Genomic DNA, 24,786 nt, shown 5'->3' with positions numbered 1-24,786 from the left:
ATATTTAATCAATTTACATATTTACAGTTAACCATGTAATATTACACCCAAGCCTTTTAATTCTGTTCTGCTTCATAGCCAGTGGGTTCTTCAGCTCTGCTTGTCACCGCTTTCTGAAAACCTCGGCTGATTTATCTCCTCATCTTTTCAACTCAGTTAATTTAAGCAGCTTTGGTATGTAATATGTTTTTGATATTATCAGTCCTAAAAGCCTCAAATAACATTAAGGTGATACTCACACTGGGATGCGTTCAGGGTAGCCTTTTCATATTCAGCATAGTCTCGTTTACTCAATCAGATTAAAGGTAAAGTAACAAGAGCGGAGAAAACTGCTCCAAATATATATTGAGACAAATCAAAACCTGATGTTCTACGTCTTTTCTTTCTTTCATTGACATATGTGTTTAGTTAAGTCGTTTTGCTTTCAACAAGTCACAGAAATCTCTGGACCTTGATCTGTTTTATAGAACAGGGTTAGGGCCTGCACAGTGTAACCAAATCCAAATCACAGTATGGCAGAAAACGTCCTGAAACTCCTCATGTATAATGTTTAAAAAAGATGTAAAGGAAGATGATGATTAAATCTTTAAAATGTAAATGTATTCTACATACATGGCTTTTCATGACTGGTTACAGCTGGGCTATAGGAAAATATTTGCCTCTAAATTTAAAGCTGTACTCCTTAAGCATTTTAACACTGAATTAAATCAATGTGTGATGTAGAAGCCCATGTAGAATTTTCACTAAACTGTGCAGCTCTATGAAATATTTTAGCATCTTGTTTATTTTTATTATACACCAATCCAGCTCTCCTCAAGTAAAACTATCACCTCACCTGAGCCCTTGATTACAACAAATAGATTATAGTGTGCATTCAAACCTAGTGATTTAAACATTCATAGATCATTGATGCAATAAAATTTGGATGCGTCAATTTGCTGGAGCTCAACTGGTACGGATACTGCCTATACCCAAAGTCAACTATGAGAGGGCAACAAAACACCACTCTACAGACCATTTCAATGAAAATATTGGATATCGAAAAAGAAATTGATAATTATCAGCCAAATTTTCCAGCAGCCTGAGGAGAAAACTACCAATGGCCAGTCCACTCTTGCTCATAGCTCTCATCAGAGCCCTATCGAAACTAACTGTGTACTTCCTGTCTAGGACCAAACTGCAGACAGGCAAAGATGTAAGCCTAGAACATATTACAGCTGGGGTAGGTAGGCGGAAATCTAGAGAAGAAAAGAAAAAAACGAGAGAATTTGAAAATACAACTACCTCCTGCAGCTCTGCCTTCACGCGCAAGTGCTTCATACTAGCACGCAACACAAGCTACATAGCCACTAGCCGTGTTAGCCTTTGGTTACAGTTAGCAGAACTATTAGTAACATTCAACACAGGCACTCATCACCTTCATGGTAAATCTACCTACACGAACAACCACTACAACACATTTAGATATTAGAGTAAAATTAAGTTAGCACCTGTCACCAGTCCAGCAGGTGTGCGGCAAGTTCTCTCCATCTCTGAAACACTTCTGAGATATTGACACATATTAATCTGAAGAGATGAGCATACACATCTACATAAGAACGCTCTATCTCTGAAAAGTCCGGTGATTGGCCAAAGTCTAAAGAATATAAACGGAGCCAAGAGGAGCTGCAGACGACGAGTTTGCTCTCAGGCCACTTGAATTCCAATATAAAGAAATCTGATAACGAAATTTTTGCCCATTAATGCCAAAAACTTACTGTCTACCCCACCTTTAAGTGTAACTCCCAAGGTGCATTTTGTAAAGAAACATCCAACCACTGAGCTTAAAATTCTCTTACATGCACCACAAATAGCAAAAAGAAATTAAGAAACCTGACAGTACAATCTCCAGCTTAAAGAAATTCAGTTTTGGATTCTGGGACAATTTTGGATGAATTCAGCAACACTGCCACTGTGTATTGTTTTTTTTTAATTAGCTTCTGCTCTGATTTTGGTGCATGACTGATTTGATTTCCATAGAAACAACAACCAAAGCTCATGGGCCCTCGCCCCCTAGACAAAAAAAAATTATAAACTAGAATCACCTTGCCTTATGGTTGTTTCCTCCACCAAGCAGCTAAGATGCAGGAAATATGGTCACAATCTCTCCTTACTGAGTTACAGCATCATCGTGACATTGACCTTTGACCTTTGACCATCAAAATCATCAAAATCAGTTTATCATTGAGTCTTAGTGAATGGTTGTGCCAAATTTGAAAAAGTTCTGTCAAGGCGTTGCTGAGATATCATTTCCACGAGAATGAGACGGACTTACATACGTACATATGGACAAACTGAAAACAATATGTCTCTGGCATAAAAAGTGCAGTATCTATAAGCCACCATAGACCTAGTTAGAGGTTGAACCACAAAATCAGACAAGTAAGACATTGTTTTGAGAACAGTTTAATTGGCCTCTTCTTTTGTTAAAATTGTTGAAAAACACAATATGATGTGCAATAAATTTGAGATGAATTCATTTGTTTAGTCAGTTTTGCTCACATACAATCTGTAACAAGAATATAAAATCAGAACATGAAAAAGGAAAACCTCAAATATTTGTAACATAATAATAAATCAGCTTGTAACTGTAAACAGCTGCACATGTCTGTGCCCTAGGCTTTCCTCTGTGTCGAATAACCAAAACAAACAGGCCTGAACAGATTCACTGCAGATAAAGCTCATTCAGCACTACTGCACACATACACCTGTCAAGACCAAAACATTTTATGACCACTAATGGGCTGAGGATTGACAAGCAAGTTAGTGTGAGCTATAGCTGTGGATCTATGTACAGAAATGTTCACATCCGCCCACTTCCTGTTCCTGTGAGCTCCGGGCACTTTATCATAGCTGCTGACTCATTACAAAATCCAGACTTGGAAAGGGTCATGCCCCTCCAGTCAGTGCCTGGGTGATCTAATTGGCAGCAAAGATCAATTTGATGGGGTATTTGGCAGCATGTGTATGTGATTCACACACACAGGTGTTGTCAGGGAAGGTTAAGATAGTGTTAGAGGCTACAATTTATGAGAGAGTGAATGTGGGAAGGCAGACACAAATTATGGCAAATAATGTGTGTGCCGGCATGTCTGAGCAGAACGGAAGTCACATATTTCCTAGGGGTAGAAGTAATCTCATTGGTATTGTTACAAATAATGCATTTGAAATGGGAAATATAAAGAGGTCATTGATTTAATTTTTGGCTGGATCACAACAGCGAGCCAGGCCTATAATCTGGAATGTTACTGACTGACTGACTGATCATATTTCCGACACTGGTCAGCAGAGTGCTATGTCACTGAGTTGGATCAAACAGGTTTTATTAGTGGGTGTTTACAGCTGCAGTGTTGCCAACTTAGCTCATTGTCTCTAGATTTAGAGACTTGTTTTCAACCAGACTGGGTACAAACCTGGTTCAGGTCTGGACTGTGTATAGATGCTGACCAGGGGCTTAGGACTACACCTCTTTTTATGCGCAGTCTACTGAGCCGCTCTGGTTTACCAGCTGCTCGGGAACTGCAGGGAAGAGGAGGAGCACTTCCAATACACTGAGCCTCTCCACCATTACTGCAAATAAACTACTTTCAATCCATGTATCATTATTACTAAAGGAGGCAGAGGAATAACTAAACATAAGACACACACAGCAGAGAGAGCAGGAGAGAGGGAGAGAGAGAAGTCATCAGTAACGAGGCTTCGTACTAACGACTATGACCAACTATATCAAACGGAGGGAGTTAGACATAAAGACCTGCCTCTAATAAAAGTCTGTTATGTTCTGGAGCTGAAGTAAATAAAGAATAAACTATTGTGGATCCAGATGGAGGCTGTGCTCTGTGTGAGAGACTGAATAAGAAAGATCGTCTGTCTCTGGCCCCGGTGGTTCACCTGGTGGAGAACATGTTCTTTGGTCCTGGCTTTGAGTCCGGCCTGTGGCCCTTTGCTGCATCATCCTCTCTCTCTGTTTCTTTCTCCCTCTCTCTCTCTATTAGTCTGTCTCTTGTAACTTTCTCTCTGATCATGTTACAGTAAATCCAGCTGAAATCACAGCTCAGTTTTTGTCTTTCATTGATGTGTTTGGTGATTTTGTCAGATGACAGGTGACAGTTATAAAATCAGGATTTGACCATAGGCAGACATAGGCTAGAACTAGGTTATTTTACAGTTATTTTGAGTTTACACACGTGGTTCCTCAGCTCCGTCCATTGAATCAACTCAGCCAATGATATTATTTCTGCCCCAAGAGCAATTTTGCCTATGAAAAATATACAGTAAATAAAATTTAAAATGGCATCTGTGTATGTTCACATTTCCCCTAAAGCTCGATGATAAGCTTCCCTTCATCGTCACTGCTGCTGGTGTCTTCTGAGTAGTCCTGGCAGCTTTGCACAGGCCTCACTTCACCGGTCAGACACTCGGCTGGCTGGTAGCCATGAAGCTGACCAGCCAGGAAAAAAGGCTGGTATTTGTTGGTAATGTCAGGTCTCCCAGAGTTACTGCTCTGCATTGTGTAATCATTTGGTGCATGATCCGTGGTGTCCTGCTCTGGTTCTGAGTGTGTAAAGGGCTTTGATGGCAGCCCAGTATTATTATCCAGCATGTTGTGGGTGATTCCCGCCCATCCAGCAGTAGCTCTACTGACTTGTAGAGAATGAGAAACCTGGCGGTGGTGTGCGTCTGATAAAGTTTTGACATCAGGCGAGAGATTTGGGCCTTTGTGACTACCTAATGTGGACTTAGTACAACAGCTCACTGCTGTGCTGTTGTTACCTGCAGCTATGTTTCCTTGCTGAGCACTGAGGGTCTGCTTTTGGTCTTGCTTTTGGTCTTGGTGTGAAAATGTAGTTTGCTGAGGCTCAATTCTTGTTAAAGCATTTTGTGTTTCTGTTAACTGGGCCTGTGTTTTCATAAGTTGACTTGAATTTGATTCACATGTAAACAGAGTTTGTTGGTTATGAATAATGCTGCTTTCCCAGTGTTGTTGTGAGAAATAAAAGTTGTTCATTTCCAGCGGGGCTTGTGGAGAGTTGAAAGGGTTGGTCTGACTGCTGCCGCCCGGTGAACTAACGTTATCTGACATGCTGGGAGCTCGCTGAGGGCTCTGTGGAGGGTACTCAGACATTCCTGGGTGCGTCTGGGAAAGATGCTGAAGATGCTGCTCAGATAGCCACGAGTTCTTAAAGGAATCCGCCCTGACCAGTCTGTCTTGTCCCTGTTAATAAAAGAAGAATATTAACTTCAGACATCACCATAATACAGTCATTGTGCTTCCTTTCGCTTTTCATTAGCATCCCACATTGCACAAATACCACAAAGCTCAGTGTGTTCAGTGAGGTATGATCATCACAGGAAACATATCAAATTGATGGAGCATTCAGTTGTTACAACTGAATCCTGAACTGCCCCTAGGGTATAAATAAAGTACCCACCAATCTATCTATCTATCTATCTATCTATCTATCTATCTATCTATCTATCTATCTATCTATCTATCTATCTATCTATCTATCTATCTATCTAAGTTTTATTTATACAGCACTTTTCAACAAAGTGCTTCACAAAAAAATAAAACCACATAAAAGAAGAGGTCAAAGAACGTGATCATAGTATCAACATTATGCCAAAGGATCTGACTGTATGTGAAGGGAGGCAATAAAATACATATATAATAGCTATCTATCTACAACTGTTCGCTACACATCTTGCACTAGCATCTAGCATTTTGTTAGTCCTCTGTGTCCCATTCTTGTGGACGAAAAATCTCAGTAACGCCTTGATGGAACTTCTTCGTATTTGGCACAAACATTCACTAGGACTCAAGAACGAACTGATTAGATCTTGGTGGCCAAAGGTCAAAGTCACAGTGACCTCACAAAACGTGGTTTTGGCCATGTGAACAAAATGTCTCTGTAACACCTTGAGCGGATTTCATCAAATTTGGTAAAAAATTTGATTCTAGTTTTATATGTAATCAATGCTGAATTTCAGTTTGTAAAACACAACTACAGGACACAAACTCTTGCTTGGGTGTATCTTTATTCTTGGTAAATTAACAAAAACATGGGCTGTAGACACCGTCTTTGAACTTGAAATGATTTAAGTGTGTGGATTGTTAAAGAGTAACTGCGCCCTAAATCATTTTTTTGTGCCATGCATGTAATCAGAGTTTTGTTGGCATATGATGTTGATTCAGACACTTTTTCCAACAAAATTCATACTGTGTATAAAAAATATGTTTTTCTACACACATGTGGCTCGTTTCCGTCTTCAGCAGCTTCTCTTGGTTTGGATCTGAAAGCTCAGTTCAGATGAACCCTCTGGCTCCTCCCTAACCCTGAGATAATAGGAAGGACTCCTTTCCATCAGAGAAAGGGAGACAGTAACTTCTCATGGCTGGTTTTGACTCTGTCCATTTTTAACTGAGAGGTGGTCAGTCAGTCTCGCCTGTGTCCCCTGACCCTCCACATACTACTTAGCCACGAGGCCGCACCTCCTCCCTCCTCTGTTACATTTTTTAAATGTGCTGGGAGAGAGGCCACTGCTGCAGCAGAATTTACGGGTCCAGTTACACTTCAACGCTGTAACAGCAAGAAATAAATAATTGTATAATGAATGTGCAACCACTGAGCGGTGAAAGAGTTCATTCAGTCTCACCTCTGGCTTTGTAATGTCTGGTACGACCGTGTATCTGCTGTTAGAGTCGGCGTTGCCCCACTGTCCGGGTACCTGGTCTGTCTTCATTCCTCCATTCTTATCCTTTATCATCACCTCTCCACCACGCTGTCCATCCATTCTTTGGTGGTTTGTCACTCCAGTGTCTCGGCTCTGCTTCGGCACCCAGCCTGTGCTGTCCGACTGTCCGGGGGCACCTGTATGTCCCCATGTCTGCGGCTCCTTCTCTGTTGCACATCCCGCCAGGGAGGCTCCCTCCACGAGCCCTAGGGGAAGAAAAAGGATGGTAAATCTACAATTTTCATGCTTATCAGTCAGTTTTAACTTCTTTTTTTTTTTTTTTTACTTGCCTGAAAACTAAAGTGGGGATGATACACCTGCAATGGAGGATATAAGATAGGATATACGAGCAAATGTGATTGATTGAAACTGGGGTGGTAAAAATTCTAAAATTAGAATTTATTTGGTGTGGTAAACTCTTGCTTCGTGCTTTAATAAAACTCACATGGACCAGGGCCACCTGCCAACCTCTGTCCACTCTCCTTTTAAGTTTTTTATCAGTGACTTCATCAATGCTTTTTTAGACTGGTGGCAGGAGTTAACCCTAATCTGGCAGGGACAGTAATAAACTGCAGGGAAATTAAATTCAATGTGAACAAATCTCCATGACTACCGTGTGTCTGACCTCCAGTGTCAGTGACAAGTCTTTCCAGGACAACTAGAAACTTAGGTTGTTGTTTCAGTTCAGCCAGGGGGCTAAACTGGAGTTCTCTAAGGCCTTTTAACGTTGTTATTGTCTGTAATGCTCAGCTTCTGCAGGACACTACACTTCTCACTGAAGGGGCAGCTCACATGTCATTATCATGGTAAAAATGAAAGCCACATGGGCATTGTGACTTTTTAATTTCCCCACAGAGCAATTTTTAAGCAAACCACCATTTGATTATTCTGTCTACATTTAAAATTCCTGATAAGGCTTTTAATTTCTTTCACAAAGGGGTTCCACCTGCCACTATGCTGCTTCCAAAATATAAGGCTTCGTATCATTTATTACCATATTAGCCAGATGTCTGATTTTAGTGAGGCAGAGACCATCTGTACCCCTCCGCTCATTCTTTATGCATCAAGGACATTTTTTACTTTGTTAAAATGGAAAATATTAGATGTGCTTGCCAAATTTATTAAAACATGGGGACCTTTTTATGCACATGCGGAAGGGTTGGTGTTTGCAGAGGAGTAACAGCTTTAATCAAATGTCTCCAGCCACTGAAATTTTCCCTTAATGGGGTTTTTTTTCTTTTCGTTCTATCTTGTTAATTTTGTATCTATATATAATGATTACTTGTTTTCTTTTCTTTTCTTTTGCTATAGTTCCATTTTTTTCTACAACATTATTCATGTATTTGTCCTGCACTTCATAGACATGTCCTTTAACTTTCAATATTTTATTTGGCACAGCAATGCAACTCGCAATGCAACTCGCAATGCAACTCGCAATGCAACGTTTTTGAAATCTGTTTTTGACATCTTTGTGTTGTAGAAAAACCAATAAGCTAATTTTGGAAGAAAAAAAAAATCTTCCACACAGACCTCCACATCAGCTGTGAGTTTTGGTGATGCTGTAGTATTAAAAAACCAGGTTCATTCTGCCAACCTGTGATCATTTACTGCCATCTTGTGGTAAAAGTGGGTCACTGCCTTTAAATTGGACTGATTGAAACTTGTCAGTAAAGGAAAATAAAGTATAAGACCAGAGATTTTTTTGTGTTATTTCTACAGTCCACGACACTGGACAGGAAACCAAGCAATGGTTAACAATGAGGTTACACACCCTTCTACAAGGCCCACACTGCCAAATACTGTTCACAGTCAACCTGGGGCTTTAAGGGCCCTGTGGCTCTGTGGCCTTGCTACTTCAATCTGATACATGATCATTTGGAGAGATGTCACGTGACTGATTTTGCCACTTAAGAAGAAACACCTGAGGTTGCCATGTCTGTTCTGTGTGTATAAGGTCATTGCTGCATTGTCTGAAAAATAGGGAACTATATGCAACAACAATCCGCACCGAAATAGATGTGATCACTATCAGAAGACCTTTAAAGGTAGCCCTTTATCCTCATAGTTATTAAGTCAAATCAATAGATATAACACTACACATACTGCACTTTCTCCCTCAGGTCCTACAATATGAATGATTAAAATAATTATCCAGTAATATCCAGTATACCTGGGGTAGAGTTCTGAGTGTTTGTAAGCACAGCTGGGAGGTCTTTGGCTCTTTCCACCTGGATGTCAGAGGACACGGGGGTAAACTGATCCGGTTGTTTTTCTGAGTGAGCTGAGCTGATTACATCCTGTGATTCACTGAGAGTCGTTCTACGCAAAGGGTCAGGACTGTCCAAAGGTCCCACCCTGTCACAGCCCCTGTTTTCATGTTCAGATGGACTCAGAGTGTTTGTTAATGTTGGTCCTGAGGGATAACAGATGGATACTTGTGGGTCCAGCTGTTTTGGAGAAACTGACCCATTGAGTTCATCAGCACATTCACCACCGGAGGCCTTACTGAACAAAGAGGGGTGGGTCTCCCCACTCTCTAACCTGCTGTTTTTGAAAGCAGAGGCCTCACCCTCGGCTTTTATTATGCCAGCATTACACGAGGCTCCTTGATTTTGGAGTTTTTGTTGGCTCTCTTTGCTCAGTAATTCACTACTCGTGCTGCTCTGATTCACTGCGCTGGGAGAGAGACAGGTCACGCTGAGCTTGTGTTGGCCAGAGAGCGTTTGTGAGACCAGGTCACCATGGCTCACTCTCCTGTCCGGCAAAAGTTGCTCCTCAGCGCCGTGGTTCAGAGAAAGGGCATGTTCCTCCTCTGAAGTCTGGCCTCTTTCTGACTGTACACCTTCGAGTGAAGCAGCAGTTGACATAACATCGCCCGCAGAGCTCAGAGTCTCTGCGGCCGTGTTTACATGACTGTGTTTGTGTGGGTGTAGCGTCAAGCCTGGAGCTTCAGGAGGCTGAGATTCAGCTGATACTGTAGCCTGGCTGGAATTACTGCATTCAGTCATGTGGATATTTGGCTGTTCCCTCCCAAAGTGGACAGACAGTGGAGGTTTAATGCTCTCCATCTTAGGCGTGGGTAAAGAGTCGCTTTGGTCCAAGGCCTTTTGATGTCCTAGCTGTTGATGGTCCCTTCCCTCATTGCTACTTTCCGTGGTGATGGAGCTCTGAGCTTTACTCTGGATCACTTCTGGGAGCAATGCTTCCATGTCACGTCTCTGTGGGGGGCTGGTACCTGCTTGCCGCTCAATCTGCGGTTCAATGAGAGCCAGCTGCTCGTCAGATATGATCTGAAGGCAGATCTGGAGGTCTGCTGTATGAACATGAAACACATTCTGAGCAGCTGGTTGCACCTGGTCGAAGGGTACGATGTGACAAGGTACATTTGGGGTGTTTGGGCTGGCATATACTCTGTTTACAGGGTTTAACTGGTCTGATGGCGGCAGGAGTTGTGAGTGTGACAGAGGGGGGCTAGAGTTGAGCTGTCCTTGTGAGTAAGTTGTAATGGCAGAAGCAGATGTCTGATTTCTTGCTGTGGTTATGGTAGGTATAGCAGGGTGGTTTGCAGCCGCGGGTGCAACAGTTCGGGGTAATTGCATAGGCGCTGAGACTGCTGCAGATTTCGGGGGCTGTATCAAGGTGCTGCATAATCCTGCTTGATGATCATGTAGACAGGTTGTGGTTATTGTGGTTGCTGCAAACTGCCTGTGCACTACAGGTAGACTAGATGTCACATTTTCACTGAGTCTCGATGTTTTGGCTTGACACAGGGTTGTGGCCCTGCAAGACAAGAGAGGCTGGGCTTGTGTGGAATTGACAGCGCCGATCTTTTTGATATCACAAGTCTGCATCGGCGGTGAGGTGTGAGGATCACCACATGTCCTATCTGAAGTTGTGACCGAGGGTGAGGTTTGCTCAGGTTGAGAAGATGACAGAGCAGAGGTGAAAGTGCATCCATCACTTCCTGTTGGTTTATCCACAACATCCGGTGAAGCATTTGAATCAGGTTCAGCAGCATTAGGTAACTTGAGCTGGTACTTGGGCAGAAAGCTGGTCTTGGCAGCAGAGGGGATGCAAGTGGCTGGCAAGGCGCTAACAGACGCCGCATTTGCATTGATTATGCATGGCAAGAAGAGAGCTCCTTTGAACTGAGTGTGTTTTTGATTGTTTTGAACGTTGATATAACTGAGATTTGTATCTTGCTGAGGCGCACTGCCAGTGACCGAGGGAGGGGGGTGTGTCAGCGTGTTTGGGTCCGGCTCCATCTCCAGGGGGCAAATTATTTTGTCATCAGTTCTCTGCTTTTTCCTATCGGAGGGAACATGGGCTCCGCAGAGCTGCGAGGTGGACTCAGGGTGTTGCTCTTCATGAATCAATCTCCCTGCCTCTGTGCTGCTCATGCTGTCTGTTTTGTGGCTAACCAGTAATCCAGTTGAAGGTAACGGCAGCACTGACGACAAATTCCTCCGCAGGGGAGTCTTGAGAGAGCTGTGTGATGACTGAAGCTGGTTAGTTCCTAGATCCACAGCAGAGACGAGGGATAGCTTGGCAGGAGGGCAGCCTGGATGGCACACTGTCACACTGCTGGTCGCCATGTTGACTGTTGAGCCTGTTGTTGTTACCGTCTCCTTATGAATCGCTGACAACCTTTTTTGTGGACCCTGAACAACCTCATGCTCTGGGTTGATACATTTCTTGCCTTTGATAACACTGTTATCAACACCTTTCTCAGCTTTGTAGAGCTTCTTAAACGTCCCGCCCCCGTACATGTACCACTTGTTATAGGCGAACTTCTGTGCTTTCTTCCTCCGGAACTTTCTGTTGCTTGGCTCTCCACAAATGTCACCGCCATCCCCGTCACAACTGAGACCGCTGGTGGTGCATGCCTCCTCCACGGATGAATTCATGAAGAGACCGTCTGTTGCGTGGTTGCAGTCTACAGCTGTCTGGCGGACTAGTGGCCGGTGGGTGGATGACTGCTGGTTCACAGGCTTGATGGCAAAACCTGTTGGATTGATCTGGCCAGAACTTCCTCTGCGAATGAGTGTTACATAATCGCTCTGATAGGAGGAGGTTGGGTTGCTCCCCTCCGGCTGCAGAAGGGTAACACTGAAGGGGAGGGAGTTGCTGCGGGTTAAGGGGGCATGCTCTGTGGTGATGGAGTGTTGAGTGGGCACAGAGCTGTACAACCCAGGCTTCCTGTTTCTTTGTAACCCAAAGTTTGGAGTCTTACTGAGCCTCATGTCAAAGTGAAAGGAGTCCTTGTACGTGTATGGCATGGGGAGGTCAATGCTACCCTGCTTTGACAGAACTGTCTTCCGTGGCCTTACATTCTCCAGCTGTTTGTCCTCCACAACAGCTGTATTCTCAGAAATGAGCTTAGATATGCGCTCCTCCAGCGTCTTCTGCTCCTGCTCTCTTGCACCTTTGGGCTCCTGCACACCTTGGCCTGGTTCTGAAGGTGTGCGTGTGTTGGTGGTTTCGTCAAGATGCTCTTTGTTGGATTCGGTGAGGGAATCCATACTGTGGTCAGGTAAAACACTGCCAGGGCTCAGGTAGTGGTCACTGCTCTCACTGAAGCCGGAGTCCGTGCTCTCATGGCTCTGCGACTTCCCTCTGGATACAGAGCTCTCCCACTGCTTAGAGAACAGAGTGGCCTCTTGCCTCTGAAGGGGAAGATGTCGAACAATCAAAGGAGGTTTTTCATTTTCCACCCTCAGTTTTTCTTCTTCTTGTATTACCTTTGCACTTTCATTCGGTTCTGTCTTATGACCTGCAGGGGTCAGCTCATTCTGTTCACTGACAGACCCTTGTGTCTTCACAGAGTAGACCTTTGTAGTATTGGCTGGACAGGTAATCTCAGCAGCAGGTAGTGTGGCAACCTTCTCCACGCTGCCTGACTCCTCGCTGTGCTCGTCCAGAGACAAACTGGAGTTGTGAGTCTCTCTGGAGCTGGACACACTGTCCAAGCTGCCCAGGCTGCTCTGCTCTGACTCTGATGAGAGGCGGGCATGAGCCTGAGTACGTTTATGTTTATAGAGGTTGCTCTGAGTCTTAAAAGAAACTCCACAGGTGGTGCAGGGGTAAGGCCGCTCCCCTGTATGGCAGCGAAGATGCTTCTCCAGCACGCTGGGCTTCATGCAGTCCCGTCCACAGTGAGGACACACATGCTTTCCTGCTGATTTGGGTCTGGCTGTAGGAGCAGCAGTTGCCAGACTCAGTCCCGGTGTAGAAGGCAGCCCACTAGCAATGTGGAGTGTCAGAAAGGAGAGCGTATCCTTGGAGAAGAGTGGCGGCATGGCAGCTGCAGGAAGCTGAGGGTAAGGCTGTGCTGATAGAGCTGGCACTGTGTGGACATAAACAGCTGTCAGCGGGGCCTGGATGTCCATCCTTTTCTCTGTCTGTGCTGCAACAGAGCTGATGTGCACTGGAGCACTCGCCAATCCTGGCTTGCCAGTCTCCATGGTAACACTGCTGCTGTCGTGATGTACCAGTGCCAGGTCTCTAATTACCTGTAAGATAAGAACAGTTTGCATTAGACCTCTGCTTTGCCTTAGATCAAAAAAGGCAGATGCCTATTTGAGCAGGGATGTGTCTAGGCCTTGGTTATTTTATTGCACCAGTGGAACAGACAAAATGAGCACAGCAATTAATAAATGTACTAAAGCAGTTAATGATGACAAATAAGCAGTACCCTCTTGGACAGATGGCTAATAAAGCAATTAATCCTGTCTGGATTCTGCATGGTGACAAAACCCAGGGAGATGTGTTTTGCAATGATGTCCACAAATCTACAACATCAAAACAAAAACACATCTAGATCTGAGTGATATCTTGATGAGTACTAATACCCATGGTAAAAGTAGATGCACGTGAATCTCTAGGTGGTGCAGGAATACAACAATGGCTTAAGATTTGTTTTGTTTGCAGGCAGTGGAAATATATGAGAAAAAAACATGGAGAGAAATGTATATATACAGTAGAGCGAAGCAGGGGATGATGTAGGAGTGTGACTCACATCAGCAGAGGGGTAAGGGAGGGAGATCAGATACTCATACAGTACATCAGAGGCTTTTATCTCCCCAAATGAAAAGTGTCTGCTGACATTAGCTGTTGCCTGTCACCAGTCTGCACCAGTTCAATGCACACCCTTGATTTCCACAGTTGTATGTGGCAGCTTTGTCTCATGACAGATTGTCATATTTGTGCAGTAATCTAATCAAAGCGTAAAGCCACCTACATGAAAAACAGCTTCACATTAGGGCAAGGCAAATTTCATTTCCTGTTGCCGTAATGCTGCTTCTACATGTATGATGTGATTTTGCATAATTCACCCACAGAACTACAGCTGGCACGGAGCACACTCTTTGTTAGTCATACAGCATGAGAACGCCCACATTAAGATACTTTTTGTGTTGCTGTTATAACTAGGAAAGTTTGATTCTGTTCATATTCAAGTGAACTGGAGAAGCGCTGTGTGAGTGTGTTTTAATTTTTAGATCTGCCATCTAACTGTAATGTTCTTTCACTTCCGTACTGCTATGTAAATATGTCATATTGCTGCACATGCAGGAACTTCATGCAGAAATATAACCTTTGAATTATTAAAACGGATGTTCTTCTTCTACAAGCACTCGTAGTCAGTTTAAAACTGCATACAAGTGGAACGTGACTAAAAAGAGGTCAAACTGTTCTGAAAAACAGCCTTTACTTGAAGTAAGAACAAACATTAGCAAAAATGACAAGCAACAAAAATGTAAACAAAAAGAAAGCCTTTTTAGATTCCTCAGTTTTCCTCTAACACTATGAGAAATAACTAGTTCTTGTTTTACTTTTGTAAAATAAGAACTGAGATCGATGAGATTGAGAAATGAGCTTGATAGAGTGGATCTCTGTCAAGCTCATTTCTGAATCTCATCAACAATTGTTCTGACTTTATAAAAGGCATGTTTGAAAAGAGGAAATATCTGATGTTGTGTTGCTATCACACAGTGTAGGTAGGAATAACACTACAAGAAACCACAACATGACAGAACTAGGCCGAAAGTCGAGGGCAACAGTTAAGAAAAACAGAAACTGTAAAAGACAGTCAAGTCACTTACCGTCTTGTTTCACTCTTCCATCAGTAACAGTTATCCAGCTCAAAGAGTCTTCTACCCTGAACAGCCCCATCCTCTGTGCGTGTACCTGCTCTTTTCAATCTGTTCTGTCATCCAGGCTGCACGTTCCTCTCCAATCTGAATTTCTCTCACAGCTCTTTGACATGAACTGTTCCTTGTCACAAGGAAGCGGAACAAATGCAAATGAGAGAGAAGATGCACTATGAAAGTGGTGAGGCAGAGAGTAAAGAGAGTGAGAGAGAGAGAGAGAGAGAGGAGGGCTGGCTGGGTTGCTCGAGGGGAGGTGTGGCTGTCAAACAAAGACTTCCGGAGGACAAGTTGAAAACATAGATTTCACGAAGTGATCAGCAGCAGTGAGAAAACACAGAGGCCCTGAGCACAGATGGACGGATCTAAGGCTAATAACACAGTGTTGTGCACATGTTAAAGTGGCTGTTTGGCAGAGGAAGCGCAAGCTTATCTTCAACAGTCACATTGGCTGAATTACTGACTTTACCATCAACAGTTTGAGGCAGTACCTGACTTCTGGCTCACTTAAATAATCGCACCCTCACCCACCTATTTCCTCCCACACACTGGATTTCATACACCCACATAAACCACGGCGCAGCAAATGTTGATGTGGCAGCTTGGCTTCAAGTGCACTGCTCGCACTCTCTCAGGCAGAGAACAAATGGATGTGTTGTGAGTGGCTGGAATGAATTTCCCACGTCCAACCACAGCCCCCATTACAGTATGTATCATTTTGCAGGGATACACCAGTTCACACTACACATGCCTACAGTATTACGGTTGCCTTTTTTTTCTTTTCTTTTTTTTAATCGTAATGTCTCATTTGTATTCACACGCTGTTGTTGCAGTTACTGTTGCTTGTTGTGAAAAAACTATTGATTTAAGAAACAGAATACATTCTATTCTTATCTGTTTGATTTGAGAGCCAAACATCTGACCAGTGTGAATTTGTGTTGTCCATATATCCATGCTGTCATATGACAGTGCCTGCGACACATTTGGTAGCTACATCACTATGACCCTTTCTGGACATCTCCAGAATACAATATCACAATAACCTGTGAGCGGTACATTACATACTTTAGGGGGCCTCAAATGACCTGTTACAAGTTGGGGGCATAACTACACCATGACTGCATTGGACTTTACATAGTATATATATATATATATATATATATATATATATATAACATGATATGGCTAAGGTGTTAGCAAATAATTTACATTAGCATTCATTTGAAATCCTGGCATATTTATAGGTAAGTCCAATATTCACTTTTCTTTTAGCTCTCGTTTGGTCTCCACACAAAAATATCTGCTTCTTCAGCAAAATCTTTTTGAAACTGTAAAACCCAAACATTGAGCTGAAAGAACCTTAACTGCACCATAGAGGTAAGTGAAACTGCAGAGACGGACGTGATAAACCATTTCAACGTTACACTGGATCATTTGATCCAAAATTATTGACTACAGCAACTTTAAGTTTACTCTGTTTTTATTTTTCCATGTAAATAAATAAAAAACCTTGAAAAATGTCTCTTCTCTCAATCCCGCTTGATGTAAGTGACGTTTTCAAAGCTCTGGCTTTTGAACAATATGTCATGGTGTGGGATCAACCATGCAATTATCAGATGGCATCTGCTGAAAGAAAACAAATAGTTTTTTATATCATATCACTGCTACAGACTCTCACTGGTCTCCAAGGCAACTGCAGGCTGGTCTGCCGAGTGCATGGTTTGTGTTGACATGGTAACAAGACACCTCCTACCATGCATGTTTTCTACCGTCTTTACATAGCTCACAGTCCTGCAGGGTGGAAACAGAGTTCCGGGCATGTTCATATGTTCATATGTTTTTACAGACTTGACTGAGTCAAACCAACTGTTTTTAAATTGCACTATGTATGTTGTATATATCAAGTTGTACTTGTGTGTTCTCTGATTTATTGTTGTTGATAGATGATATTTTGGCTGTTAGTCAATTTACTAGGATACAATATTAATTCCAGTTTTACAGCTGATGCTCAGCAGTGAAAAAGACTTGATGAACCTTAAGCAACTTCACTGTCTTGTTGCTGTTAGTCAGACATTCCTCCATGTGGGTGCAGCTGCAAATGTGTTTTCAGCCACTGAGTGGGATTGTCAGACACATCTTGAGCTACACCAATAATGTTGACATGAGCTCAGTAGTCACACACATCTCTTAATATAATGCTATAAAAAGCTAATGTCATCATGCAAGAACTACCACTAAAATACACCTTCAATCACGTGAGACATGAAATAGTTCCTCACCTTTCACTGACAGATTCCTTGTTCTGAGGACTATGAAGTTACCTGCCTCTTCACACTGTAATTCAACTTATGGCTCTAGATCGAAGATGCCCAAGGGAAATATCCAGCTTATTTCATAAGTATCTGAATGGGTCCCTTGCTGCATTTTTGCACGAGATGAAAAATCACAGATGTATCATTTTTGTAGGCTCATCTCTCTAACAGGCTAAGCTACCGTTGTCCATCTGCATGTATTACACTACATCTCTGTCTTTTTTGGCCACTTTGCAGGAAGTGACAACTGAGAGAATGTGTGTGGGTGGGTGCTGAATTGCTAGAGGCCTATATCCACTTACATGTTCACTGATGCCTTTTCAGTGGATAAAGAATAGCAATCTCATGCTCCACTTTTGTCTTCTGCACCACTACCAATCACACCACTACTACCAGATGTCAAACACAGTGCATTTAGAGTGTTAAACTGTAAACCATAATGATCGTCTGTTTTACTCTATAACACAGTCTTAGCTACTGTCGTCAGTGTGTAGCCCCAGTAAAAGGCATTTTTAAGTTTTCAACTGCAAAACTCAACTATTACACCAATAAAGCTGAGATCTAAACCGGAGCAGAAGCTGACAGCTTTTTCTTTCTCCTCATGTCTTTGAGATGCTGTATTTGTGCACCCTCTGCTGGGTCATCAGTGTATGCCTGCATAATGGTAAAATAAGCTTTCTTATTGTGGTAGAATTGGGGTTTTAGACAGTGAAATGTTAAATCTCCAGATGGTGACTTCTTCATGTTGCTTTTTTAAAATGCATAAAACAGAGAAAAAGAGAAAATCATCACAATTTAAAACCTGGAGACAGTTTTTTTTATTTTTTATTCTTTCAAAAAGCAGCCTGCTTAAACTGTGAACCACCAATCAAAATTGCTGTTTATTAATTGTTGTTGTTAAAGTTTTACCAGCAATAATTATAGGCTAAGTTTATTGTGGCTATAGGTTTTGCGTGCACAAATAAAGAAAAAGAAAGAAAGAAAGAAAGAAAGAAAGTTTAGGCCTACACATTAATGACTTGTTGTCCTCACATATCTTGTAAATGCACCATTAAATGTCTTTTTTCTATCTTAAGGTCAAGGTTTGCTCTGTTTTATTATCACAGTAAGCTAACGTATAAAGGACAAAATGATAGTGTTTAATGTAACATTTGTTGTCATTGCATTTCCTTCCTTTGAACGTCACATGTTGCCGTTTAAATGCGACATTAAAGTATTATAATGCAAGTGTTAAACTGCTACTTAATTGTTAACCGCTTGATGAACTAAATATACAAATTCTGTTTACCATGAGGCAACTTCCTCCTGTGCAGGCTTTCATTGTTATGACGTAGGACGCAAACTACGTAGAGCGTAACGCACGTTTTGTCCAGGAGCGCCATTGGAACTTTGGAGAGAGGTAGATATTTTATGTTTTGATATTGAAAACGAAGATTAATATCTCACCTTCAGGCGTTAAGTAGCACATAATATTTTCGCAGAGCGCACACGCTGAACCAGTTCATGGTTTTACCTGCGCTTAACTTCCAGTTGTTTTTGCTCTGTCTTAACTGTAGCAACAAAGCTAGCGTTATTAGCAGCACTGCTAAGGACAACTTCCATTCATTTACTTTGACTGCCCATAACATCGGTATAGTCACAGTTGACGCTGTTAATTTGGAGCTTATGTGAATGCAGAATTAACATCGACCTCGACAGAAACGGATATCGCGTAACGGCAGTTAACACACTTCGACGATTAATTGTTGACATGGTGTCTTTTGTTGCAGCAGCTAAGTTGTCAGTATTAACGGTCCGGTTTTGGTCGCACTGACCCAACATGTATCGTCCCAAACCAACTCTGAAGGACCGACAACACCTGTACAAGCTCATCATAAGCCAGCTGCTCTATGATGGATACACCAACATCGCTAACAGTCTCATCAGTGAGGTCAAACCACAGAGCGTAGTGTCCCCCTCTGAGCAGCTGATGCAGCTGGCAAAGATAGGTAAGTGTTGTTTTCTCCATGCCTTCATGTTTAATAATACTTCATATACATATAATAATACATCACACAATAAAAGCTTTATAAAAACTCAACAGACTCTGAGATTCTGATCTCCTCAGGCAGTTTGTTCCAAAGTTTAGCGGCCTGACAGCAAAGGTCCCTTGTCCTTTGGGTTTCTACCTAGACCTTGAAATGACCAGCAATGAACTACCAGAGGATCTCAGACTGAGTCCTGGCTCATAGGGGGATAAAAGTTCAGAAATGTAGGGAGGGGGTCAGCCCAAACATGACCTTTTAAAAGTAATAAAAATAATTTTAAAATCAATCCTAAAATTAACAGGCAGCAAGCGTAGAGATTCTGAGACCGGGGTGATGCGAACACATTGTTTGGACTGAGTTAGGAGCAAAGCTGCAGCATCTGAAGTAACTAGCGGTGGACTGATTTTTGACTGAGACAGGTAGATGTTTGTGCTTCGTGTGTGTGGCTTTAAGTGGTCATTCTTTCTCAACTCTTTCAGGGATGGAGAATGATGACAGTGCAGTCCAGTATGCCATCGGGCGCTCAGATACAGTGGCACCTGGAGTGGGTATCGATCTGGAATTTGATGCCGATGTCCAAACCATGTCTCCAGAGGCATCCGAATATGAGACCTGCTATGTTACGTCTCATAAGGGTCCGTGCCGTGTGGCAACATACAGTCGTGATGGCCAGCTGATTGCTACCGGCTCTGCTGACGCCTCCATCAAGATCCTAGATACTGAGCGCATGCTGGCTAAGAGCGCCATGCCCATTGAGGTGAGACAGGTTGGAGAATACATTTACATTTGATGCTTTAAAGTCAACTGGCTCATGTTTACTTTTCTTTCTGTTTCTGTATATGTCAGGTGATGATGAATGAGACAGCACAGCAGAACATGGAGAATCACCCTGTAATCCGGACATTGTACGACCACGTCGATGAAGTCACCTGTCTTGCCTTCCATCCGACTGAACAGATTCTAGCTTCTGGCTCGAGAGATTACACCCTCAAACTGTTTGACTACTCAAAGCCCTCTGCAAAAAGAGCATTTAAATATATACAGGTCAGAATTTGTAGGCAGGATTTATCTGTTTTATCATAGGGTTAGGGTTGTCATATGTTAAATAAAATAAAAAATGTTCTGATGAATGTAGAGATGCCTTGTTTCATAGAAGTTGCTCAGGAAATGTAATCACGGATGAAAATGACTAACCCTAACCCTTGCTTTTCTTTGCTTTTACTAGAATTACGTATCAATCTAATCCTGTCTTCATCTTCCTTGTAGGAAGCAGAAATGCTGCGTTCCATCTCCTTCCACCCATCAGGTGACTTCCTGCTGGTGGGAACGCAGCACCCCACCCTCCGCCTCTACGATGTCAACACCTTCCAGTGCTTCGTGTCCTGCAACCCGTTGGACCAGCACACAGACACCATCAGCGGCGTCGGCTACAATCCCACAGCCAACAGCTACGTCACCTGCAGCAAGGACGGCAACATCAAGCTGTGGGATGGTGTCTCCAACCGCTGTGTGACCACCTTCGAGAAGGCCCACGATGGCGCAGAGGTCTGCTCTGCTGTCTTCTCCAAGAACTCCAAATACATCCTGTCCAGCGGCAAAGACTCTGTGGTGAAACTGTGGGAGATCTCTACGGGCCGGACGCTGGTCAAGTACACAGGTAAAGAGGACTTTTGTTTTACAAGAACCACAGTGTGCTTTCACGTGGGTGGACAGATAATATTTTTAGGGAACAGTGCTGTACCACGGGTGTCTGGCTAGGGGCAGTTAGGGTATGTTAGCTGCTAATGCTGTCGTTACTTGTCTTGGTCTACCTGCTCCTGCCTTCAACAACAAAACATTTTTGTTGTTAAAAACTGAATTCAAGATAAGCTAAGAAATCTTATTCACCCCCCCACCCCTGACCCCCTCCCCCACCCGCCCACGCCGGAAATTGTCACAGCAGCAAAAGAAAGACAGTGAAATAGATGCTTAGTATAGATATGTAATTACTACTATACAAACTGTGTTCACAAACTGAAGCTTGAACAGAAACAACAGCTAAATACTATATACACCAAAAATAAATGGTAGTTACGCTGTGTTGATACAAGAATGATTTTGTAAATATGTCAAAGCCGTCAGTAAGGAGTGCGCCTAACATGATGCAAAGCATAAGTTAACCTCTTAACCTCAAATCTTTTTTGTTCTACCTAATATTCTTTGCCCATTTTCCATTGTACTGCCCACTCCTAACCAAACTGACATTCATTGTGGGCCTTTGTGGGCTGGTGTTGAGGATGTGAAAGAAGCCTAATAGTGAAGAAGAGCTTTCATTTTAACACTTCTGAGAAGCAGTTCACAAAAGATTTGATATGTATATTAAAATGGCATTGAAATAGGATTATTCTTAACTAGAAATTCTGTATTGATGTTCTTTACAGTAACTGTCTTGTCACTTACATATATATAGTGTTAAACACCAGCCTGAAGAGGAATACAATTAGCAGCACAGAAAAAGTGTCAATTTTAATTTAAGTTTCAATTTTCAGTTTCCATGATAACATGCCAGTGTTGATGCAGGAAAATGGTTTTCCATCTGAAAATTTCAAACATTTCAAAATAACACTAGCACTGACCACATTAGCAGGAATGTTGCAGCTTCTGCTGTTTTCAGAAAGAGATTTGATTCCGTCTTTGTGTGAATGAATTTTTTTTCTGAGTATTTAGGTGAAAAGAACAACACTCGTCACGACACCGTAACGTGGTCAGAGTGATGTAACTGCTACGTTGCAGTCTGGAGCAACTCTTCATTGCTTGTAGAGTTTCTTAAGAACTATTGATGACACTGTGAACTGTTATCATGGAAACTGGTTAGTTCTGATTTCATCATGTTGTATAGCACAATTTGGAGCTCACAGTTGCTTAGTTACAAGATACAGTATTAGGTAAGTGACACATTTCTGTTGTTTTGTCTCTGTACTCCAGCACGTTGACTGCAAGGTTTACACCCACCTCAGATCAACAGCAAAACTTTAAATTACTTTGTTGCAATTGTATAACACACAGTTAGGAAAGGAAGAAATAACCAAACAAGACCAAGTCAAAATCTAATATATGTCTGGACTGTCTATGGACAAATCCTGATTTTATAACCACAACATCCTCTGACAAATTCACCAAACACATAAATTAAAAACAAAGACTGAGCTGTGATTTCAGCTGAATTTACTATGAAATGATCAGAGTTGGAAGAGACAGTCTTTCTTAGTCCTTATTTACTTCAACTCCAGAAAGTAACAGACTTTTATTAGAGGCAGGTCTTTATGTCTAATCCCTCTGTTTGATATGTAGAGTTGGTCATAGTCGTTAGTACGAAGCCTCGTTACCGATGACTTCTCTCTCTCTCTCCCTCTCTCCTGCTCTCTCTGCTGTGTCTGTCTTATGTTTAGTTATTCCTCTGCCTCCTTTAGTAATAATGATACATGTAATGAAAGTAGTTTCTTTGCTGTAATGGAGGAGAGGCTCAGTGTATTGGAAGCTCTCCTCCTTTTCACTGCAGTTCCTGAGAAGCTGGGAAACCAGAGCGGCTCAGTAGACTGAGACTCGGCACTCAGTTGAGCAGTGGTGGAAATATCATCAGTGATGAAAAAAAGTGATGTGTGAGGTAGAATCTCCAGGACTCTTAACGTTAGCATACAGCAGGTCCAGGAACTGTCTCTGGTAGTGCAGTCCTCAAACTGAGTGAAAGTGTGGAATCTTGTCTCGTTGAAGTCACCGGAGACCTTGAAGAAAGCACTGGGGTTTAGAGTCGGGAGTCTCGCAGTAACAGATGATGGATGACGTCACACGTGGTTGCCAGGTTAACTGAGATCTGGATGCAAATCAAAACTCCTGGATATGTAGTATATTCGTAGCCCAGTTTACAGTTCAATTTCTGGGCTGCAGAAACCTTCCACCCTGTCCACCTGAACCTCCTGAATGTGATCCAGAGTACCAGAATAGAACTTGGAGCCCTTTTAATACCAGGCACCAGAAATAACTGGATGTGGTAACCTGATCCTATTTTATTTTTTGCAAATATTCCTGTCTGCTTAAGTCCCTTATTTATAGACATCAGTATACACTTCGTCCACTGGTCAGGTGTGGACAGCAGCTATCTTCTTGTATATTTTGGGGGCTTTTTACCTTCAGTATGGACTTTGACTCACACTGGATCGTTTGGACAGAGGTCAAGCGACTGACTTGGAGAGTCAAGACCAAGGGTTAAAGATAAAACTGAATAAATTCTGACCTGTTCTTCTCTGTTTTGTCCACAGCCTGGCTCTACAGTGTAGCATTTTGTTCACACACAAGTGTGTGTGAATGTATTTGTTTGCAGCAGTGTGTGAGTGACTTTGAGTTTTGACTCAGAGGCTGACAAAATGCATGGATTTGCTAAACTCCACTTCTTACACATCTATTTCTCCTTTCTCATTAGCAAAGATTCTTACACAAAACCAGTTAGCAGCTTTTTATTTTCACCCAGCACTGAACATCACTTCTGTCTGCACTCAATAATTTACATTAATTCCATGAGTAACTTGATATAAACTTGCCAAAATTAAATGTCTCTGTTGTCTGGTCAAAATGCTGTCTGTCAGGTGGTGTCTCGAAGAGGCAACACCCCCAAAATTATGCATAACTTTTAAGAGGACAGAGAGGTTGACATATAAATCCCTTTAAATCGAAGATGGTCAGATGTCGACTTTAAACTTTTCGGGAAAAATAGCATATTGTAAACACGACAGTTTATAAAACTGGGGGGGGGGGGCACTTTGTGTTACATTGTTTGTATGAAAAGTGCTTTACAAATAAAGTCTGATTGATTGATTTAAGTCTAATGAAGGATGGGATTTAGCAAATGGTCAGTTCACCATCAGTTTAAATATTGGCAGTCAGCTGTGAGGGGGCGGCTGTGGCTCGTTTCGTGGTTCGATCCCCGGCTCCTCTACAACATGTAGAAGAAGAAGTGTCCTTGGGCAAGATACTGAACCCCACTTTGCCTCTGATGGCTGTTTCATCAGTGTATGAGTGTGATGTATGAATGTGTGAGTGTATGGGTGAATGTGTAAGTATTGTAAAGCGCTTTGAGTGGTCAGCAAGACTAGAAAATCACTATAAAAGTGCAAGTCCTTTTACCATTTACCATGTGATTTCAGTTGTGTTGTAGTGGTAGTGATGTGTTCTATCTGCTGTTACAGGCGCGGGTTTGAGCGGCCGGCAGATGCATCGCACACAGGGCGTGTTCAACCACACAGAGGACTACGTGCTGCTGCCGGACGAGCGCACCATCAGCCTGTGCTGCTGGGACTCTCGCACGGCCGAGAGGAAGAACCTGCTGTCCCTGGGACACAACAACATCGTCCGCTGTATCGTCCACTCGCCCACCAATCCTGGCTTCATGACCTGTAGCGACGACTTCAGGGCCCGTTTCTGGTACCGCCGCACCACCACAGACTGAGACACAGCCATGTCTCCACTCAACGACTCCCCCCCCCCCACCCCCCC

General features: G+C 42.7%; 2 protein-coding genes across 3 annotated transcripts; one reads left to right on the top strand and one right to left on the bottom strand.

The window, feature by feature from the left end:
* Nucleotides 1–2,427: 2,427 nt before the first annotated feature.
* znf831 (zinc finger protein 831) lies at nt 2,428–15,103 on the bottom strand. Its single transcript, XM_023424652.2, has 4 exons — nt 14,877–15,103; nt 8,945–13,286; nt 6,697–6,980; nt 2,428–5,254 (listed from the first exon to the last, which is right to left on the bottom strand). Exons 2-4 carry the CDS (start codon nt 13,236–13,238, stop codon nt 4,358–4,360), a joined length of 5,475 nt encoding a protein of 1,824 aa, XP_023280420.1. The 5' UTR covers nt 13,239–13,286; nt 14,877–15,103; the 3' UTR covers nt 2,428–4,357.
* A 3,456-nt stretch (nt 15,104–18,559) lies between these two features.
* cstf1 (cleavage stimulation factor, 3' pre-RNA, subunit 1) lies at nt 18,560–24,780 on the top strand. 2 transcript variants are annotated; one of them, XM_023424669.2, is made up of 6 exons: nt 18,560–18,632; nt 19,003–19,221; nt 19,740–20,017; nt 20,107–20,304; nt 20,527–20,917; nt 24,480–24,780. In XM_023424669.2, exons 2-6 carry the CDS (start codon nt 19,053–19,055, stop codon nt 24,737–24,739), a joined length of 1,296 nt encoding a protein of 431 aa, XP_023280437.1. In that variant the 5' UTR covers nt 18,560–18,632; nt 19,003–19,052; the 3' UTR covers nt 24,740–24,780. The 2 variants fall into 2 exon arrangements, with proteins under 2 accessions (XP_023280437.1, XP_023280438.1); XM_023424670.2 differs by having other exon boundaries at nt 18,593–18,632; nt 19,006–19,221.
* The last annotated feature ends 6 nt before the right edge of the window (nt 24,781–24,786 follow it).

The sequence above is a fragment of the Seriola lalandi genome, unplaced genomic scaffold (genome assembly GCF_002814215.2).
Source record: "Seriola lalandi dorsalis isolate HSWRI2012SDOR001 ecotype SW California unplaced genomic scaffold, Sedor1 jcf7180002054748, whole genome shotgun sequence".
NCBI lineage: Eukaryota > Metazoa > Chordata > Actinopteri > Carangiformes > Carangidae > Seriola > Seriola lalandi.
The sequence above is the reverse complement of the archived record's forward strand: the minus strand, read 5'-3'. Positions and strand labels throughout refer to the sequence as shown.